Source organism: Pyrgilauda ruficollis, unplaced genomic scaffold (genome assembly GCF_017590135.1).
Source record: "Pyrgilauda ruficollis isolate IOZ18807 unplaced genomic scaffold, ASM1759013v1 scaffold25, whole genome shotgun sequence".
Lineage (NCBI taxonomy): Eukaryota > Metazoa > Chordata > Aves > Passeriformes > Passeridae > Pyrgilauda > Pyrgilauda ruficollis.
Window position 1 is genome coordinate 798,208 of NW_024523822.1, and position 20,990 is coordinate 819,197.

Consider the following 20,990-nt stretch of genomic DNA (forward strand, 5'->3'; position numbering starts at 1 on the left):
GAAGACAGTCATATGTTTATCTAAGCTGCATGTGAGACAAATATGTTACTTCTAGTAACATTTCCCCCTTAGGATATATATCTGAACAGAATAGCATGTGATTCAGCACAGAGGTTCTGCAAAATTAGTCTGTGTACACTTGTAGCCTGCAAGCAGTTTTGACAGTTATTGTCTCAGAGCATGACTCAAAGGACAAGACAGCAAACCAGATAATCTTTTTTCTCAGTAATGATTTTATTGTAAAAAGAAGGATTAATAAAACTTCTCTGTCCATAAGGAAATAATAAAATTCATATTTTACATATGAAAATATGAAAAAAACATCCAGCGACGATTACAGTGTTTTATCAATGCCTGGAACTCAAGGCATTTTCACTCATCATCCACAGCAATCAAAAAATCAGTTTTTTTGGTAATCCTGAAAAAATGTAAATCACATTGTTAGCAAAGTATAGAGGTCTAGCCCCCTCCTCAAGGCCCCCTCCTACTCTTAATTGCAGAATGCTGTTTATGACAGTGGCAGTACATGATGACATTTTCTAACAAATCTATGAGAGAGTGCTAGAATCAAAGGTCACCTGAATCAGTATGTATATTCCAAAAGTCATAAATTCTGTAATTAAGTTTTAATTGCATTTAGGATACATGTAAATATTTCTCTTTGTTCATACAAAAACCTAACTGTTGATATGAAAAGCTAATAAATTAATTCTACTTTGAAACCCAAGAAAAGCCAGCTGTTCTAAGGCTTAAACCTGTCCCACCAGACACACACACTCTAAAGGATTTTTCTTTTGTGCTGTCAAGTCTAGGACAAATTCTTAAACTTAAATATGATTAGAATGTTTTTGGTTTTTTTCCAAATCAATAGTTTTGATATCAGAATCCTTATGCTTAATTAACATAGGAAAAACTTTAGTGCACCATTCTTTATAGTCCCTGTTTTGTGTAGCTACAGCTACACAATGGAATGCATATTAATAGGACAGAAATAGGCATTCTGGGGAAGCAGTGCTGCTTTTGGTTAAGTGACAGAGAAGATGGGCAGTTATGTCATCATAGAATCAGTGTCTCCAAAACCTTACTGATCAGAAGTAAGTGGTAGCAGTAGATACAAAGCATGTATGTTTCATACTTATTACAGGCAGTCATCCATCTAGTGGTAGTCTTCCCCTGAGAATAGAGGCTGTTTTCTGAGAATTACTTAGATTTGGTGAACACACCTCACAGGCTTCAGGGGTTTGTTCTTGTGGAAAAGAATTGTAATTTTCTTGGAAATTACACTCACACATTCCCACCCCCTACAGCAATGTTGTCCTTCAAGTTTTTATTTAAACCAATACTAGAGGATTATTCTTCCAAATCACTATTCAGATTTTGAATTTAGATGGTAATGCCATGTAAGAAGCGCAAATGAAATCCAGGACAGCAGATTTGCTAGCTCTATCATTTGCTCTCTCCTTTAACATTTGCTGGCACTAGAGGAATTACCTTTGGATAGAAGCCTTCTAGATCTGTCAGCGCAGCTAAGGCAGTAACAGAACCTTATGGAAAATCCACATTAGAAAATACATCATATCTCCATTTCCAGCTGGTAGAAATTATATTGCTTTTTATACCAATACTCAAAGGTCCCAAAAAGTAATGCTGACTTCCTTACTGCCTCATTTCTAGCCAATCTCAAAACTCCAAGCATTTACACAGAAGCATGGAAAGATGTCAAAGCAACTATTGTTCTAACTTGATACAACTCTGGAAACTCTGCTCTTTGTCAAATGCACAAATTCAAATCATTAAGTCACAGAACTCAAGAAGGCATTTCTCTCTTTTTCCCATCCTTTAGTTAACAGGTGTATTTTAGGGCGTATACCCCCAAACACTTATCACAAACCCCCACGTGATCTTTGGAAGAGGAGCTAAAATGCTTAAATTAATTGTCTATGCTATTGTAACTTGACAAGTTCCCACAAGCCAGGAGACCCATGGTACTGGGGTCAGGAAACAAGTGTGCAACTGATCACTCTTTTTTTTGAGACTGAAAACTTACAGTAGTGAACCAAATGTATTTTACTTCCAATTTGATGAAGACTTAGAAACAACAATTCAAAATGCCTAAAAAGCAAGGTGAACCTTGGGGAGATTTCTCTCTGAACTCAAGAGAAAATACTTTTATCGAAGTAGCTCCATTCAAAAAAATATCAGTCATATTAAAACTGAGTCTCATACTGGCAATAACAAAGAGCTGATGCTAACCTGACAGATGCCATCTAGCATATTCCAGATGTTAAGATGACCAACTCCAAGTTTAGAAATAGTATTTGCCTCCCTAATAGAAGGCCTGAGTAATTTAGTAATTTAGTGTCAGATACAGTTCTTGAGTACTAAGCACTTGTGTTGCCACAAAGGTATGAAATACCTGCTGTCTGGAGAAGACTGGAGGTGGGTCACAGAATTGTGCTTAATGTTCTTGACCCAGAGTGGTCTTAAAAGTTAACTTCCATACCTTAAGACAGAGTAAGCAAAAACCTCTCCTCTGAATCTGATCTATCCTCTCCAGCCTGTCATTTCACAGAATATCATGTTACGATTCAGACTCCCTCTCTCCCTTTTCTTAAGTGGTGTGAAGTTAAATTACTTCCACCTAAGATGTCTCAGAACAAAAAAAAAGGTTCATCATAATATGTGGCGTTGCGTGTTTTAAGTTGAAGTTGTTATGAAAATTAATTATTCTTTATTAAAGAAATGGTTTGTTCCTTTTCCCCCCTGTGTAAACCCCTCATGATGGTTTGTTCCAAAGTTGTTTTTCCCCTGTTTTTCCCGCCACTGGCCTGCTCATCAAAGTGAGTGGTCCCTTGTTCCTCCCTTCATGCCCTTATGCGGTTGTGTCAATCCCCATGGTGCTGCCTCCTACCCCCTGTCTGTCATTGTGACCCCCCCTCCTTTTTTCAAGAGACTTCCATGTCACTCATGCCCAGTACAGCTCCTGATTTGTCCTCAAGGCTTCCTCCCTCCCCCATGTGTTTCTCATTGGGCCTTTTGTGTTACATAAGCCTTCCTTTGCCTTCACCTATTGGTTCCCTCATGTCTCCTCCCCCCACGCCCACTCTCTTTATAAGAGTTAGCCAGACCCTTCTCCCCTGACACTTGTCCCTGGACCCTCCTTGGAATAAAGTTTCCTTGGAACCTACGCAAGTGTTCCTTCTTTCTTTCCTTTATCTCGGGACCTCGTACCTCACACCAGCCTGCGACACCCACGCCGCAGCTGTCACCACTACCTGGGCAGTCTCAGTGAGAGCCCGGGAGTGGCCAGTCTTGTAGCGCCCCTCTGCGGCCACACAGGGAGCAGCTGGCCGGCGTCCCTTCGCCCCAAGTGACCGCAGCGTGCGAGAGCTACAATAATAGCCTATAATTTACTGGAGAGTACCACTCTCCATTACAGAATTAATGGAATACGGTTATTTCTTCTAATAGACTCTTAAGCATCATTGAAGAGTCTTTTCTGTGCTAATTCTGTTAGAACATAGGTATAAGTAATTCTGACTCCAAACCATATATCATTAAAGGGCGTCAGCCAGTGCTCAGGGAATTAGTTCATTTTGAGAGTTTTTCTTCTAAAACACTGGAAGCATCCCATTCTCCCTGAGCACATAACTCCTATTTAAAAGTGGTGACATAACACAAAGTTACCTTGATCTATTCCTTCTGTTCTTTTCCTTTTTAAATTTAAAAGTGCATTTTGTTGCTCCTTTGCAGCTTCGGCAGGACAGTTGGGTCTTGGCAGCTGATTTCCTGGAGTGGGTCCTGGTCGGTTACTGAAATACTTCTGTTTCAATGCCTAAATGATAATCAAAGAAAAAGAAACAAGTAATTAGTATGAAGTGTAATTTATAAAGAAGTTATAGTGAAACCAAGCACTTTTACCTGGGACTTAAAAACTACTTTAACACCTTTTTAACTACAGAGCGGCCTCGGGGCAAATAAATATTGTGTTCAAAATTACTATCCACCCTACATGGATCTGTAAAGCAAGGGATAATTATATACTCCTATTTTTAACCAGTGCTCAGATATCCTGACAAAACTAGATTATTTTGTAAGAAGTCTTGTATAAACGGCTTCTAACTCTGAAGAGCTTACATTCTGAATAGACAGATCAGATAAGATGAGGATAAAAAAGAAAGTAGGAATAAAGAAAAATTAACAGAATATTTCTGAAGTCTTGATCAGATTCATGATCTAGACACCAGCTGTTTTGTTAGTTTTTAAGATGGGTCTTTCCCCCATATTTCTTTAACTGTCCTCTTTCTACCCTGTAAACTGTGAGAAAGACATCACTCATATTACAGCAGAAGACAAACATTAGTCAGCAAGATTGGTTTCATGTGGTGGAATTTATATACCTTACTTTAAATTTTTGGAACCATGAAGCGTGGTTAACAAAAAGTGACTGTCTCTTAGCTAATAATTTCTTGTGCCAGTTACATGGTACTCAATGTCAGCTATAAATCAAACCAATACAGTAAGCACAAGTTGTCAAGTTGTTTTCTGTCTTAAACTGTGGCATTGTCAATAAAAGGTTTAGACTAGAAAAGTAATATATATTCAAGTCACTATCCTATAATATGACCTGAAAAATTACTTCATACGTATCAACTACCATAGAGATGTCTCAAGCATAGCAGAACTAATTATCTGGAAATTTACAGTGAATGTTCTTAAAGATGGTGGCCAAAACAGCCTGAATGTGCTCTGAAAAGTCTTCTAGTAAAAAGATACATAACACATGAACTATCTCCTGAATTCAAATGTAACCAGCAATGAGGGAGTCCTGGCCCAAAGGGGTCAGAGGTTTCTTGCATGTTCCCTATCAGTGTAAAGTGACAGAAATACACTTTTAACTGCCAACTGGTGTATCCTCCTCATCACAGAAATCAGAATTGCAAACTAGAATATTCTGCGAGATTTTTCTTGCAAGTCCTCCATTTCCACCCATCATGGAAATTGAAAGTATCATGGAAAAGGAGAATTAGGTAAGAATGACTGTTTAATCACCATGGAACTTTATGTTTAAGAAGTACCATAAAAGTTTAAAAGACATTGAAGAACAGACAGGATGAAGCAAGGAGAAAAACCTTCCAAACCCAGGGAATAAGAAAAGCTATGTTAAGACTTGACCTTTAAGTTTTAGGTGACTGAATTCACCATGTCAAATATGACTGTCAGAAGGTCATGGCTCATACACATTTTAGCTTTCTACCTTGACTGTACACTGGGAATGGAGATGATCACTTAGTACTATCCATGCCTTTCACCGTTCTCTCTATAAAACACTGGGATTATGTTTCTAGTAATTCATGTGATGTTTCATTTCAAACATGGCTAACTGGCTTCAAAACACATTTATCTGATATTAACAGTGGTTTAATGAACATTAGGAGATAACCCAAGTGTACTATACCTGAGTAGCTGTTACTCTAGTAGAAGGATTAAACGTGAATAAGCCTTGAAGAAGACTGAGCAGATCATCACCAGCTGCACTGAAGATATGCTGAAGTGGCATTCCAGGGAATGGCTTAAATGTGACATAATCTGGAAGACTTGTCATCCCCTACAAAGACCAAAAATGGAATATATGTTTTTCCCCTAGAAAGAGTTCAGCTTTTCACAGAAAGTGAACTGAATATGGTTCTTTCACCAGAAGCATCTCATCTTTCAAAACATGTTGCTACTACTTGGTCACTGAAATTAAATAACTATAGGAATAGAAGGTCATAAAAGCTTTTTTTTAAATAACTGTTACAGTGTGAAACAACTTTCCAAATGATCTGTCCTTCCCTTGCTTTAGTTGTGACCAGTCCAAAAGGAAAAACTGCTAAAGGAAGCATGAAAGAATTTTAGATTGGGTCAGGAAAATGAAATAAAACCTCCTTTAATGAGCTGACATGGCAAGAGGGAAAGTATTTTCAAAAGAGTCAGTCTTCACTTTATATTAATAGATGTTATCTGAACCATGTGAATTTTGATTTTAAATGCACAACTGCAACTTTATATAGGCAACAGGAGGAGGGAATGAAAATATGCACCAAGCAGTTAAACAAAAAATTAGCTGCATACTTTTTTGTCCTCTAGGTATGAAATCAACCCCATTGTGTTCACATTCCAGTACAAAAATTACACAGACAATTACACAAACATAATGATTTTGTAGTGTTTTAAGTATTTAAAGCCTTAGTTGTCACACTTCAAGTTTGTATTAATATTTTACTTGGACAAAGTCAAAAAAGTGTTCAATCAGTTATGATCTTGATTGTAAAGGTTGCAATTATTAAAATGTACATGTTTGGACATGAACTTGGGGATGTGTCATCTTTGTTGTGTTAACTAATCTCTTATTCTCTCTTTTCCCAACTTTATCTTAAATTTTCCTCTCCAAAGGAAGCAGAAATGTCATTGCAAAAACCTTCATGCATTCCATTCAGAACACTCAAGAAATATCAGAATTGTGGAGGCCTAGCAGGGCCTCACACAGCAGTTCTCCATTTGGCTACAGCTCCATTTCATGATCACATACCATAGCATTCCAGCACCATTTACAGTAAGGAAAAGCTGCATGGAGAGTGAGCAGAGGTGAACAAGTCCAGTGAGTGCTTCCACAACGCAACGACAAAATCCTGATCAGGGAATTCTGGACTCCCTGTGCATGGTAGCTGGCACAAACAGCTCATCAGACATTATATCCCACTTCCTCTCACTCTGTTTAATAACCATGGTTAGGTAGGTCATTGTGTGACCTAACAGTAAGTTTGGCCTGGTGTTACTTAATTTGCTGTCATCTCAGAGAAAATTGTACTACTAATTTTATTTGTTTTGGGGTCATTGTTGAGGCAAATTGTTTATCCTTAAAGTCTGTGTTGTTGGTCTGTGTTTTTTACTATCATCAAACTATAATTTACCAGGGCCAACTTAGGCCCCTACAAATGGTTCCTACTTCTGAAAGTGATTAAAGCATTCCAGGTTAAAGCATGCTAATTAAATAAGTACCTCAAAAACATTAAGCAGCAGCAAGAATCTCACACCAGTAGCCATGTGAAACTGTGCACACAGAAAGGAAATCAAGAAGTGTTGATACTGTTACTGTTGACCAGAGGTTTGCCAGGAGAAACAACAAATCTCAGCTGCTTCATGAGATGAAGCAATTTGTCTTCTGAAAAATCTACTCAAGTATTCTGGAATAATCATTTAATTTCAAGAGCTAAAATAGACAGTATCAAGTAAAACCAGTATCAGTTTGTTAAACAAAATTACTCACAGGCCACTGTTCTTCTGTTGGAGTGCCCAGTGTTTCAAATATCCTTGTCAGCTGGTCAAGATCAGAGTCTCCAGGCAAAAAAGGAACCTGGAAGAAGGACATGGCATTTGATTGAACTAACTTCTGAACTTCAATTTTAGAAAAAAAACTTTGAGTGATACTGCGTAAGTGCAAGGCAAAAGCCCTCTGTATACCACATCCCCACAAAGAGGTACACTGGATATTTGAGGCATTCTATTTATGCTCAAATAGATTCTGAATGTTTCCTAAACCCAGGCGTGGTATCATTGACTTGACAGCAGAGAGGTTAAACATAAGATTATGTTTAATCACAACCACATTAATGTAAAATGTACTAAACACAGAAAAGATTTTATATCTCAGTTGTCAGCCTAAAGTCAGTTGGTTGTGGTGATCTTTTCACCACCGGTTCTCTGGAGGTAGCTTTTCTAGATATTTAAAGTGAATCATAACTGGATTACACGAGTTAGCCTTATGAAACTAAATGAAAACATGAGGGAGAGTAGAGGCCCACTGGGATAGAAAACTGTCTGATCAGTGTCACATGTCATTTAAATAAAGCAAAAGCCTGAAAAGGGGATATCTGCCCAGTCCAACTTCTAGCTCACATATCAAGCACACAATGTAAGGAAAAAGAAAGTTGGTGACCAAAGCAAATCTATGAAGAATTAGAGGCAGTGTTTATTTAATCAGGACAGAAAAACCATAATGGATATCCCTAGCAGACAGCATATCAAACTGTGGCATGATGAAAGCCCCTCGAATATAAACTGCTTTCATAAAAAGCTCCCAGAAGTTGCATTGTCCTGAAAAGTGAGACATACATTTCAAAATATCAGTGATAAAAACTGATCCATAACACACTTTTTATTTTGTGACAAACCAAAGAATCAACTGAATTCAAGAATTAGTGGCTTACTAACTTTGCTTAAATGTATTCAGCTTTAGCAGGTCTCATGCATATTTATGTATCCATCACCAGTGCTGCTTAAAGAGCCACTGTACATTTACATATCTGACCTGCCAATCAAATTGAATCAGCACACCTATTTGGTGTGACCAATCAAAGCAAAAGGTTTCTTTCAAAGTGTTTTCACACAGAAGTCTGGTTATGATATGGCCACAAAAGCATTCAAAGAATGCTTTTGAAACCAAGCAGAAGCCACTTAGTCATGGAAGATAAATTGTACTACTGCAGGCTACTTCATGTATTCAGCAGTGTTTGTACCCCAGCCCTCCACTGCTCCCCTCACACTTTAATGTCTTCTCCAAAGAGCTGTATAATAAACATTCCACTTCAGTGAAAAATACTCAAGGACCATTACATTTGTGTACCATACTGAGGAATGCCATAGGATTATCCTGATGTTAACCTTCAGCTTCATTCCAGTATTGTCAACTAACCACAGTTTAGAAAAACATTAGTCTTCCATTCATTTTCAATAAAACCACAGTTAAGGTACTGGTGATTATAACTGAGAAACAGCCTAAAAGGGACAGCCCATGCACCTATATGTGATGTTACATTTCTAGAACAGTAGTGAACCAAAATAGGTGTCTGAGGACTGCAAGAGTTACCTACTTGACCTCTCCCAAGGCAAGACTGTGACAGTTTATTGCAACATTTTAACCCAGATGTTTAAAGACTTCCGGTGCTTTTGATGTTTATGAAGCCTCAGTCTATTCCAAAAAAACACTTTCATTACAGTTAACAAGATTTTCTATAGTTTCTTCAGGCCTGTGTTCACCTGCTTTTAGCAGGAAAAGAAAAACCCACAAAAAGCTGTAGTGAACAGAAGGGTAAATACAAAATGCTTACATTTGAATACTTACTCTGAGGAGCAATTCGGCTAAAATACAACCAACAGCCCACATATCAACACCAACACCATACATTCTAGCCCCAAACAATAGTTCCGGAGCTCGGTACCACCTGAAAAGAAAACACATTTAGGAAGAACAACCTGGCTTTGCTCATGTCAAGTGCTACATACTGTAGCAATGCAAAACCTAAAAGGATATTATTTCTACCAGTATACTTCTAATATACTTTTCAGACACTGAAGAGCTGTATTCTGCAAAGTGTTTTGTTTAAGAAAAAATGAACAAATTTGTGCACGGCTCACCATAGGGTCATGTACAACCAAAGATTAACTGCAGTCAACTGACCCGATTACAAGTATTGAATGGTATACATGCAAGGAAGTAAGCTCTTAAGATGCAGGTAAATTGAAATTTTCTTAAAATTTTATGTTGAATGAATCACAGCAAGACAGAATTCCTCCCATCTCCCAAGAATTTCCATATCAACAGACCTAAGTATAGAGACTACTTTTATGTAAAATGAGCCTTGTTGTTTTGAAAAAACTACTCACACTGCCTAAGAACAATCAAGTTAATGAAATGACACTGCATTTGACACTGCAGAATTTCTGTCTTTTGAATAAAGGTATTAAACCAGCTTTGCCTGAATAGTTTTAGCATCCCAGCAGTCAGAAAGCAAAACTTCATATATTTTGCAGCCCCGCTTTTTATAGCATACCTTAAATAAGCATGCCATAAAAACCATTAGTAAATATTTAAATTGATTCAAGTGTTTGTCTCAAAATAGGTAATGCAAATAGCTCCAAAAATGGTTCTAGGTTCTTGTGATTAGCAGAAAGTAGCAGCTGTCTTGCTCCAAAATCCAGGCTTCTAAGCAGATACGTACTATTTCCAGACATTTCAAAAGAGTATAATTTTGACAAATATGAGAACCACGCCCACAGATGCATACTCAAGCAGTTCTTATGGAGACTTCGTTAAACAATGCTTCCTTGTGGTTTTTTAGGCAGCTCTTGTCACATCACATGAGCAGATGCCACTCTGAATATGTTGATTTGACGTGACACATTCCAAGAAATATCTATAAAGCAACTAAACAATCTATGTGTAAGAAACAATATACAGCATCTTACCTTGTTACTACCTGGTGTGTATAAACTCTGTTTGGGCTTCCAAAAGATTTTGCCAAGCCAAAGTCAGCCAATTTTAGAACTCCATTTTCATCTAGCAACAAGTTATTTGGTTTAAGATCCTGTCAGTATAGAAAACAGATAATAAGATTTGCCAGTATTGATAAAAACAGACATATAATGAATCTCCTGGCAGATATGTCAATAACAGTGTTGTAAAATGAAAGATTTGATTCTATCCTAAAACCTATATTATGAGTGAAAAAATTTAAACTCCCCAGGAAATAAGTATCTCATCACATATGAAAACCATAGTGTGACAGATCCATTTGAATATTAACACATTTAACTTGCAGAGTTTAAAGAAGCCTCTTGGTAAATTTTACATTTTCTGCAGATACAGCAGTTATGTTATCTGCATAGCTGCCAAGTGAATAATAAAAAGACCTGGCCAGTGCTTCCAATAACAGCAGAAATCACAGAAGTCACACAATTCAGTACAGTGGCAGTATATTTGGGTTGACCTCAGGCCAACAGAGGTCAACCCACAAGTACCCAACAGTAACCAACCCAAAAGTATCCACACAGCCATTTGCTCTTTCTATTCTCATCCTACCCACCACCTTCAGCAGCATAGGGGAGAGAAGATCAAAAGCAGGAAAACTCTAGGAGCAGTATAAAGGCTGTTTAACAGGCAAGAACTAAATATCAAAGCAAACAAGCAAGGCCATGGAAATCCTTCATCACCCCCCAAAACGAGAGTGATACACAGTCTCCAAACAACAGTGAGCTTGGAAACCAAAATTCCCCCTTTTTCCTCTACCCCAGTTTTTACCACTGACATGCCATGCAGTATCCCTATGGACAACTTGGGTCAGCTGCCCCAGCTGTCTCTCCTCCTTACTTCTTACCCCAAGCCTACTTATCAGGGCAAAGGCAGAGTGAGAAACAGAGAAAGCCTTGACACTGCCTGATAGAAAGGGGAAAGCTTCAAGAGTTCAAGTGCTGTGAAAAAAATCCCAGGCAGAACGAGTTCACAGTGATAACTGAAGTCACATCTAAGTGGAGAACCTTTTATATAAGAATCAAAGTCATAACCACATCAGTAAATCTTAACATTTGTGGTACTGCTATTATCTCTCCAAAACAGCAAATATGAATGCTTATGGAATGAGACTGTCTGATTCCACAACTACCCTCATTAGGCTTTAGACTCTAAATCCACCCAATGTGATTTTTGTTGTAGGATGAAGGCTGTAAATTTAGCACATGCTTACCCTGTGTAGAATCCAATGCTGATGTAAATATTCTAATCCTTGAAGTGTCATCAGCATATATGCCTTGATGTGAGACTGTGTCAGCACAATACTTGTATCCTTTATAATAACCTGCAAAGCGTTGAAGTCAAGGTAAAGCTCAGCACACAAGACAACCTTATCTCCATTCTTTCAGCTCAAAAGTTATTTCTGCCTTTGAGACAGGCTTCAGATTGGCAGTCACATATTCTCTACCATTTTACCCTTTTCCCAGAAAAATGGGCCAATTCTGGAGATCAGAAATGAAATGATAGCTTATGTGAACTTTGCATAACCCAACAATTAAAAAAATGGAAAAAATGTGTGGAAAACAAAAGTTTAGCATTTAATCTCAGTTCCATGTTGACACCCAAACTTCCAGGACAAAATGTACACATACAAATGATAAATGGGAAAGTAAACTAGAAATTATGTTTCCACTTGTTCCTTCTTTCTCATTGCAACCTAAGTAACTAATCTTTGTAAATACAATGGTTTCCTCTTCTATTTCCAAAAAGACCAGAGGTTATGCCACTTGACTGTATTTTATGAAATCTACTTCAGTTTTCTACATTCCTTGATTTTTAAATTAAAATTCTATGCAAAGACCCCAAAGCTTGTTTGTTAATACTACTGTCCTGCTCAGTAATAGCCTTCCATAAGCTGAGTTACAGAGGAGTTAAGACTGCACAAATTTCATGTATGCAGCATCTGCTTAATCACAACAGGCAGCAGTCTCAGCGGCAGCCTGAGTGATACCACAATACAATTTAAAGACTGCACACCACAGCATCACACAGTTCAAGAATATTTAATTCCTTGTACACCAATCTTCCTAATCACTAAACTTTGAGTAACTACTATGTAAATACAATGAATCCTCTAAAAGTCTACTTGATTACTAACCTCTATTAGCAAAAATCTGATCTAACCTTTTTAAGTCTTGCATTCACATAAATTTCAGCAAGCCGGTCTCTGGAACGTACTAATTTGCAATTACCTAGCATTGCTATATTTGAAAACATGTTTAAAATTCATGTGATTTTACTACCACCTTGTCTCTTACTATATTTTAGTGTCACACTTAGTGAACATGTTTGGTATTATGCTTATCAATTACACTCCAGAAGCAATGATCTATGCCAGAGGTTCTACACTCTGACTGGAGTCTGAAAACTAACATAGTAAACACAATCATGCTGACAGGTATTTAGAAGTAAATGAATTAATCAAATGAGTATTCATAAAAACTGAAATCACTCAAGCTACTTTTAAGACATGATTTTCATCAACTGACATCATAACAGTCCCCTTTCTAATATGGGCAAATATAAGTCTGTTAAAGCAGCACTTTCATAAACCATCTTAAGATACTGAGATAAAAACAGTCTTTAAAAATCTTACCTCTAAATCTGTTTCCATAAAATCAAACACCAAACTAATATTAGACTTGTGTCCAAATGCATCAATAAGCTGCAAAACAAAATACATTATGATTAAGCATGCTCTGATTCTTCCAGTTTTCTGAAATTCACCACCACTGTAGTCTGCACATGGATTTTCAGCTTATTGAGAATTCATTTAAGTTTTTTGACTTGTAACACAAAAATTCTTACTCAGTTTAGCTTCTTAACTCAAGTTTCCAAACCAGAAAAAAAATCCATTAAATATGGAAATAACATTTCACATGATTGCCCTTTCTTCCTGGAGACAGGAAAAAAGAGCAAGAATTAACTTTATCTCGTTAACTACAACACATAATGTAATGCACGCCTTGTCTTCCAAACTTTCCTGTTCTAACCACCCCTTATTGAGACAAGACTGAGTTTGTCCATGGATTCAGCTCTGTGTATCTGCTTCCTATAAGCATACAGTATTTAGAAATTTTAAGTGTTAGGCTTATTAGCTTCAGACATTTTTAGATGTGTATTCATTTTTGTAGCTAGCTTTTCAAGGTAAATAAAACTATTTTGAGGACATCCAAACAGCCCTTTCTGAGGATGAAGCTGTGTAATAACACAATCAATTTCTAATTTGAGACAGCACAAGCATGATGTTGAACTACAGCAAGAGATCATTTAGCCTGGTGTTCTTCCTTCAAAATGAGTATGGTATGTGTGCAGCTGGTGCTGCTCATTCCTCAGTCTCAGTGCAATGACCACACAAATTGGCAAATTGCAAGGTATTTGTTTAGTTCATTGTTCATAACAGCAGTGACTGTGGCCCTTAAACTCCCAAAACCCACAAAAGTTTTGTAAGGACTACTAAAAGGGGCACAATACTGTCTCTTATTTTTAGAGCCTGCTTATGAAGCTCCTGATCATAAATTTGTCTAACTCTTCTTTGAACTGTTGATGCAATTTGCTTCTACACGCCCATGGCAACACATCCTATGAATTCATTACACACTGAGTGAAGCAGTGCAGTCTCCACTCCTGCTGCCGATAGGTTTTAAATATATCTCTTATTTCTAGGACAATGGTGTTTGGAAACATCATTCCTGCATAGACACCACCTATCACCTTTGTTTTGTAGACCACCCCATTACCAGCTTTTCCCTCTCCAAAGTGACGAATTTCTCATTTTTTCATAAAGAATATGCTCCATCCCTTTGCCATTTTAGTTGTCACCCCCTGCATATTCTCTAACCTTGATAGGTAAAGCAACCGCTTTGGAAGTAGGGTCACAATCAGAAGAGAACCATATTTCCACTTTGAAAAGTATGTGGAAAATTCATATTTCATGTAGTTAATCATATTGACACTTTCTATTATCACTATGATCTACCTTTAAAATGTCTTTAGCTCCAGCTGGGTATCTGTAAGTCTACCAAAATCCAACTGAAACTAAAAAAATACCAGTCTTACTCCTTCCAAAAGAGATTTTAAACATCATATCTGTGTGCTAAAATAAGCCTGCTATTTTATACATGACTAATAAGCCACATGACTTCCCCTTTACCACTGCTTTAAAAAGCCTGTTTTTTGACTGTCACCAGTTCCATACGAAGCAATCAATCAGGTAAATTCAGCACTGTCTTCATTAGCAATTCTATCAGAGATGCAAAATCAAGTGATCTATATTTTCACAACTCTTCCAACATTAGCATATATATAGGCCCAGGCAAAAAACTAAAAGGATTAAAAAAAAAAAACCTTTGCCTTTGTTATTAAAATAGGCACATTGCCACAATAATTGTTGAATTACTGAAAGTATTTGAAGATTGATTCTAGAACTAGCATTTATTTTACTTACACCAATAATATTTGGATGGCTTAGCTCCTGTAACAGTTTTATCTCCCTGAGGGCAGTCCTGTTGATTCCTACATTGATGGAAAGAAGAAAAGAAGATGAAAGAACAAAATAAAAACTTTGGATTAAGCTCCAAATAAACCCATTGTTCTGCTACTCACAGACTATTTACTACTTCAAATCACATTCTTAACACTCATCAATTTGCTAAATAAAGAGGACATTGCCACAAAATAAGTGGACATACACTTTCTTCCACAGCAAGTCCATTTCAAACCATAGTGATCAGGCTTAGATTATGAAGCAACATGTCTACATTTTGGCAAAAAGGGAAAGTTGTAGGGAAAAAAATCACCTTTTTCAGGGTATTGGAAAGCTTGCTGTAAATTTAAAGAAAAGCTTCATTTTGCAATCAGTCCCTCAACATGTCTCACTTACACAGGGAGGCATACTGTAAAACCTCATTAATAAATCTCTTTTCTTTTTGACATACTGTTATCTAATAATGCAAGGCACATGTTTTTCTACATTCCAGCTGTAGCACATATGAGGCATAAAAGAGAAAGTGACCAAAACCTGGTTACTCTTGCTTGAATTTTCTCATAAGCAGATTTTATAGAGGAAAAGTCAGGGGCCAGCAGGGAGCATGGTGCCCCTTCAGCAGTCACACTGATGGCACTGTATCAAACCATGGTTCCTGCAGGGTACCAATTCCTCCTTCAAAAATGCTAGTATGTGTGGCTTGTATGAAAACTAGCAAGCAAATGCTCCTATGGTGTATCATACAGGAAGCTGCAGATGCACACGAGCTGAAAAACAGTGTTCTCCTAAAATCAGGCATATGATTCAATGCTAAGACTAGCAAAGTTTTGGGCCAAGCTACATGGATTACTTTACATTCCTGCTTTGCCTGTTTTAATTACCTATTTTGGAATCCAATTAACAACGACTGCTTTTGGGTAGGCACAGTCTTAGATTAAAAAAAAAAGCATGCCATGTTGTCAGATAACACAGGAAAAGTAGATATGATCATTATTTTTAATAACATCTTTCATCTACAGCTAGACACTGCAAAGGCCAAAAGTAATGACTGTCCCTAAGGGTTATTAGGCCACTGAGGGCCAAGAGGATCACAACTCTCAGGCAGCCGGCTCAGTTGTGAGGCTCTGGGATGAGTGATCAGTTTCTCTTTAAAAGAAAAGAACTGGAGAGTTGATAACGAAGACTCTTCACTGGAAAGCTGGTAACCTGATGAAGGAGTCTTGAAGGACAGCAGCCTGCACACAAATAAAATTCTGCTGCACCACACAGGTGGTAAGACCAAGATTACTTGGTTTCAATTTGCCATATCCACACCTAGAGGCACAGGGCTGGTCAGAGCACATGCTCCATAGTGCTGAACATGAAAAAAAAAGGACACAGAGGTGAGAGTTTTGATCTTGTTTTTATCCACTTTTGCCTCTGCACACATCACAAAAATAGAACAGAGGAAACATCTGAAAAGACACAAATACTCTCACTCATCTTAAATACTTAAGGCATAGAGATGAATTGATACAAAATGGTATTCTAAACTCAGTGCTGTTGTTATTATTATTACTATTATTCTATAGTTATATTATATTATAGTTATATTCATGTTTGAATTCCATTAAAATTAAGAAGTTATATACTCATATTTAAACATATACTGTGCATGCAGGTATCTATGCTGCTTTTGGTTGTCCCTGCAGTTTGTGAAGCAAACCTCTACTAAGCCTTACAGCAGGCACCGAGCTCAATTTTTCCCAGCCAATGGTATGGGAAATTAATGTATCAATTCACACAAATAAAGCAAACAAAGCACAGCTTCTACAGTATGAATTTGTTTGAAAACTCACCATCTTTAGCTTCTGATCTATGACCCAGTTTAATCTGAAAATAAATATTTCATGTTAAGTAAGATTAAGATGGTGGGGAATACATTTTTTAGTATTGCTCCTCTAAGACAGAATTAGTTTTAGAGTAATGAAGCACTTTAGCAGCTGGGTTGGTTTCAACTGGGGTTTATTTCCCCCTTAAAAAATAACTGTCTCTACAGCATTAGTTTTTACAAAAAATAGCCATGAGGGCACTAAAAACAGACATAATGCAAACTGACAGTATAAACTGCTTTGTAGCCACAAAGCTTTATTACATCACTAATGAGCCTCTCCTCAGGGGGAAATGAGAGCTAAGTAATTGGCAGTTATCTCAGAATGATTCTAGTAAAATTAGCATAGGCTGTAAACTTGGGCAGACTCTAGGTCCTTTTGTCTCAATTATCTAATGACCTGACATTTCAATCCTACCACTGATATTTCCAGATGATAAAAGTTCAGAAAATATTCTGATAAAACAAAGAATGCTTTTCACCACAGCCTCTACCACCAGCAACCATACAGGACAACTATTGAAATGCTAAAGGGATCAGTGCATTAAACAAGATGACTTACTATTGACACAATTCAACTTGTTGAGTCTTCAACCAGAAAAACCACTGTAACATGTATTTTTCATCCCTTACAAAGAACAGCTGAAGATCATTTTTAATACAAAAACTTCCTGCAATCCCTTCAGATAGTAACAAGTGAAACACTTTATGACAACGTAAATATTTTCATCATTTGTATGCAAACAAGCACGCTGGAGATCCAAGATCACTTTTGTCATATTTTATCAAAAAATGATCATACTGGATAAGGAATGTTACTGGAAAACTCTCAAGTCTAGTAAGACCCTCTGACTACTATTCATTATTGTTTGTTCAAGCTGGCAGCAACACAGTAACAAACAAAAGACTGAGGGCACTCAAAGAGACTTGAGCACCCCAGGACAATTGATAGAAGGATATGGAGCACAGATAGTGATTTCCTCAATCCTTCTGGTATCAAGAAATAATGAACAGGCAGATCCACCAGGCTGACATGTGGCTCTGAGGTTGGTGTCACAAGAAAAACTTCGTGTTCTTTGACAGTGGAATGATTGAACACCTGTTCTACCAACACCTGATGGGTTGCACCTTTCTCAGAGTGGAAAAAGAGATCTGGCACAGGAGCCGGCACAGCCCATTGACAGAGCTTTAAATTGGCTTGGAAGGGAGAAAAGGCTCACCAGTGATAATCAGTGGGACAATGTGTCAAAACTTGAGGAAATTAACACTAATGGGCTACCTCGATCTGCTTCATGAGGTGTTGGCTACAAAGTACAACACCTGAAATGTTTCTCTACCAATACATGCAGTATGAGGAACAAACAAGAGGAGCTCAAAGCTTCAATTCAGTCCCAGAGGTTTGATATCATTGACTTAAATGAAACCTGGTGGGATCACTCCTGAGACTGGAGTGCCCTGTTGGGCAGATTCAGGCTCTTCAGGAGATGCACACAGGGCAAAAGAGGCAGGGGGGCGGCATCATATGTAATGGAAGGGCTGGAATGTACAAAGCTTACAGCTGGCAATGGTGCAGTTGAGAGCCTCTGGGTAGGAAACAAGGGACAAATAATGTGGATGCAATTGTGGGAGTTTGCTACAGACCTCCCATTGGATAATGATGCCAATGAATTCTTCTTTAAAGAACTAAGTGATCCTTCCAAATCAACTACCCTTGTTCTTGTGGAGGACTTCAACTTGCCAGAAAGAACTGGAAGTATCACACAACAGGTACAGCCTGGGACAGAAGATTCCTGAAAATGTGGACAACTTTGTGGAAAAGGTCCTAAGTGAGCCAACTCAAAAAGATGCCTTCTTGGATCTGCTGCTTGTCAACATAGAGATTCTCATGAGTGAAGCAGAAACTGAGTCCATCTTGGCCCAGCAATCATGAAGACATTGAGTTTAAAATCCCTCTTGACAGCAGGAAAGTGCCAGCAAAACTTCAGCCCTGGACATGAGGGGAGCAGACTTCAGGCTGCTCAGGGCACATCAGTGCTGGCTACTTTTTAAGCATCACCTCCTAATGGCACAAGAGCAGGCAATTCCCAAATGTCACAAGTCAAGCAGATAAGGCAGAAGGACAACTTGGCTGAACAGGGATGTCCTCTTGAATATAAGGTAAAGAAGGAAGGTGTATGCCCAATGGAAGCAGGGTCAGTTGACATGGCAAAAATACTGAGATGCTGCTTCCCACTTTTTATTAGAATGGGAATCAACATGAAATGATGGCCAATCTTAATGGACAAAGCTGCAGGAAACAAGGCTTTGCTAATTCAATTATTCAGGAAACATTTGTCTAGAAATGACAGGACTTGAAATAAGAGCGCAAAGCTGATTCAGGGGACGTTTAGGTTGGATATTAGGAAAGGATTTCTCATCCAGTGGGGCTGGCACTGGAACAGGCTTCCCAGGGAAGTGGCCATGGCACCAAGTGGTGTTTGGACAACTGCCTCAGGCACATGGTGTGATTCTTCCATTGTCCTGCATAGGGATGAGAGCTGGACTTGATGATGTTGATGAGTCCCTTCCAACTTAGCATATTCTATGATTCTATAAATTTTAAGGAACTTAATAAAGGATAACATTCTGGAATGAAGGAAATTGGGCACCACAGCAGGAACGATTTAATAAAAAAAGAAAAAAAAATCAACTATCAAAGTACAGTAAAGTTTGCAGTTTAGAAATGTGTGTGTATTGGTTTGTTTGTTGACTAAGCCTAACAAATAACCAGAAATTCAAGTCACAGACCATGCAACCCTTCAGAAACCCAGAAGCACAGCAAAGCCACTCCCTCCTCTGGGGTGGGTGGGCATTACGGACAGGTTAACCAGATCATTTAAAAAAATTTCTCTAGAAATAAAAATGCATATTATGCCATTTCCCATCAAGTTGATTGAAAAAAAAAAAAAAAAAAAAAAAGGAAAGTCGTTAGGTAGGTCAAGAGTAACCAGACACTTTGTGACACGCTGAGAAGACATTCTGACACTTACCTTCTTAATAGCCACGATTCGGTTGTTCGTTTTGTCCTTGGCTTTAAAAACGGTGGCGAACTAGGGACAGAGAGAGATACCGCCGTGAGCAGGGCCCCCCGCGTCCCCCTCCCGCCGCGGGCGAGCGGCGACACGGGCCGGGCCCAGCTGGGCTGCCGCAGCCCCAGGGCCGCGGCCGGTCCCCGCCGCCGTCGGCCGTCGCCGCTCACCTGCCCCTCCCCAAGGAAGTCGAGCTTCTCGTAGCGCTTGGCGCGGGCCCGCGCATCCATAGCGGGAGCGATGTGCGGCGGGAGCGGCGGGGATGCCCGGTAGCGGCCGCGGCGCTGCTCGGCGCTTTACCCCCGCGGCCCCGCCGCTTCCGGCCCGGCCCCGGCCCGGCCCCTGCGCGCGCAGCGGCCCCCGGCGAGGCGCAGGCGCCATTCCCTCACGGATCGGCCCCGGTTCAGGCGCATCGCGGGATTCCCGCTGCAGCTGTCTGTTGCAGCGGACAGCAGCTCGTCCCAGAAGCTGGTTCTGTTTTGACCCGGATCTCACGTCTGACATTCAGGGAAATTTCTGTAATTTCTGTGCGTAGAGAGATAGTTTGTTAATTTAAAAAAATTATTATTCTCTAGAAAGGGTGCTCTCAGGCACTTTGTTAGGTTCTACCGGAAATTCTTAATTGTACTTTTACAGTTTCTTCATTATGAACAATTACCTACAATATAGTACTTAAAACTACCATTCAATAGCCATCAGAGAAATTTCTCATACGGCAGAAATTCTCACTTGAAAATTAATTTCCCTACATGCCCAAGCTTTGCTCTTATTTAATAGATTAGTCTGTAAGACCAACAAAGCTGTGTAACTATGAAGAATAGTTGCCATCTCTGAGAGCACTTCATTGTCTTTTTCCTGCCTGTAAAATCATTCTCAATGACACATCCAGGTCAGTCAGTCTTAACCTCAATTCCTGGAAAAGTGGTGGCATGCCTCATACTGGAGGCCATCTCTACCTGTGTGGGTGACAAGAAGGTGATCAGGAATACTAGCATGGCTTCACTAAAGGTAAATCTTGATTGACCAATCTGATTGCCTTCTACAAGGAAACAACTACCTGGATGGGTAAGGGGAGAGCAGTAAATAGTCTACTTGATGTCAGTAGGGATTTCAAACTGTCTCTTAACATTCTCATAGACAAACTCAGGGGTGTGGGCTGAATGAGTGGACAGTGAGGTG

General features: G+C 38.8%; 1 protein-coding gene across 3 annotated transcripts; it reads right to left on the reverse strand.

Moving 5' to 3' along the window:
* Nucleotides 1–213: 213 nt before the first annotated feature.
* CDK7 (cyclin dependent kinase 7) lies at nt 214–20,290 on the reverse strand. 3 transcript variants are annotated; one of them, XM_041470852.1, is made up of 13 exons: nt 19,982–20,290; nt 19,773–19,832; nt 16,712–16,745; nt 14,835–14,902; nt 12,984–13,052; nt 11,562–11,672; nt 10,288–10,406; nt 9,164–9,263; nt 7,310–7,396; nt 5,459–5,608; nt 3,688–3,835; nt 1,492–1,544; nt 214–418 (listed from the first exon to the last, which is right to left on the reverse strand). In XM_041470852.1, exons 1-13 carry the CDS (start codon nt 20,039–20,041, stop codon nt 401–403), a joined length of 1,077 nt encoding a protein of 358 aa, XP_041326786.1. In that variant the 5' UTR covers nt 20,042–20,290; the 3' UTR covers nt 214–400. The 3 variants fall into 3 exon arrangements, with proteins under 3 accessions (XP_041326786.1, XP_041326787.1, XP_041326789.1); XM_041470853.1 differs by lacking the exon at nt 1,492–1,544 and having other exon boundaries at nt 19,982–20,287; XM_041470855.1 differs by lacking the exon at nt 16,712–16,745 and having other exon boundaries at nt 19,982–20,053.
* Nucleotides 20,291–20,990: the final 700 nt, after the last annotated feature.

Bases quoted from the DNA above. Each gene is read 5' to 3' on its own strand.
- CDK7 (XM_041470852.1), bottom strand. From the start codon at position 20,041: ATGGATGCGCGGGCCCGCGCCAAGCGCTACGAGAAGCTCGACTTCCTT. The intron at 14,903-16,711 runs GTGAGTTTTCAA...CCATCAATGTAG, and splicing joins TAGATCAGAAGCTAAAGATG to GAATCAACAGGACTGCCCTC. The intron at 5,609-7,309 runs GTGAGTAATTTT...TGGTCTTTGTAG, and splicing joins CAACAGAAGAACAGTGGCCT to GGGATGACAAGTCTTCCAGA.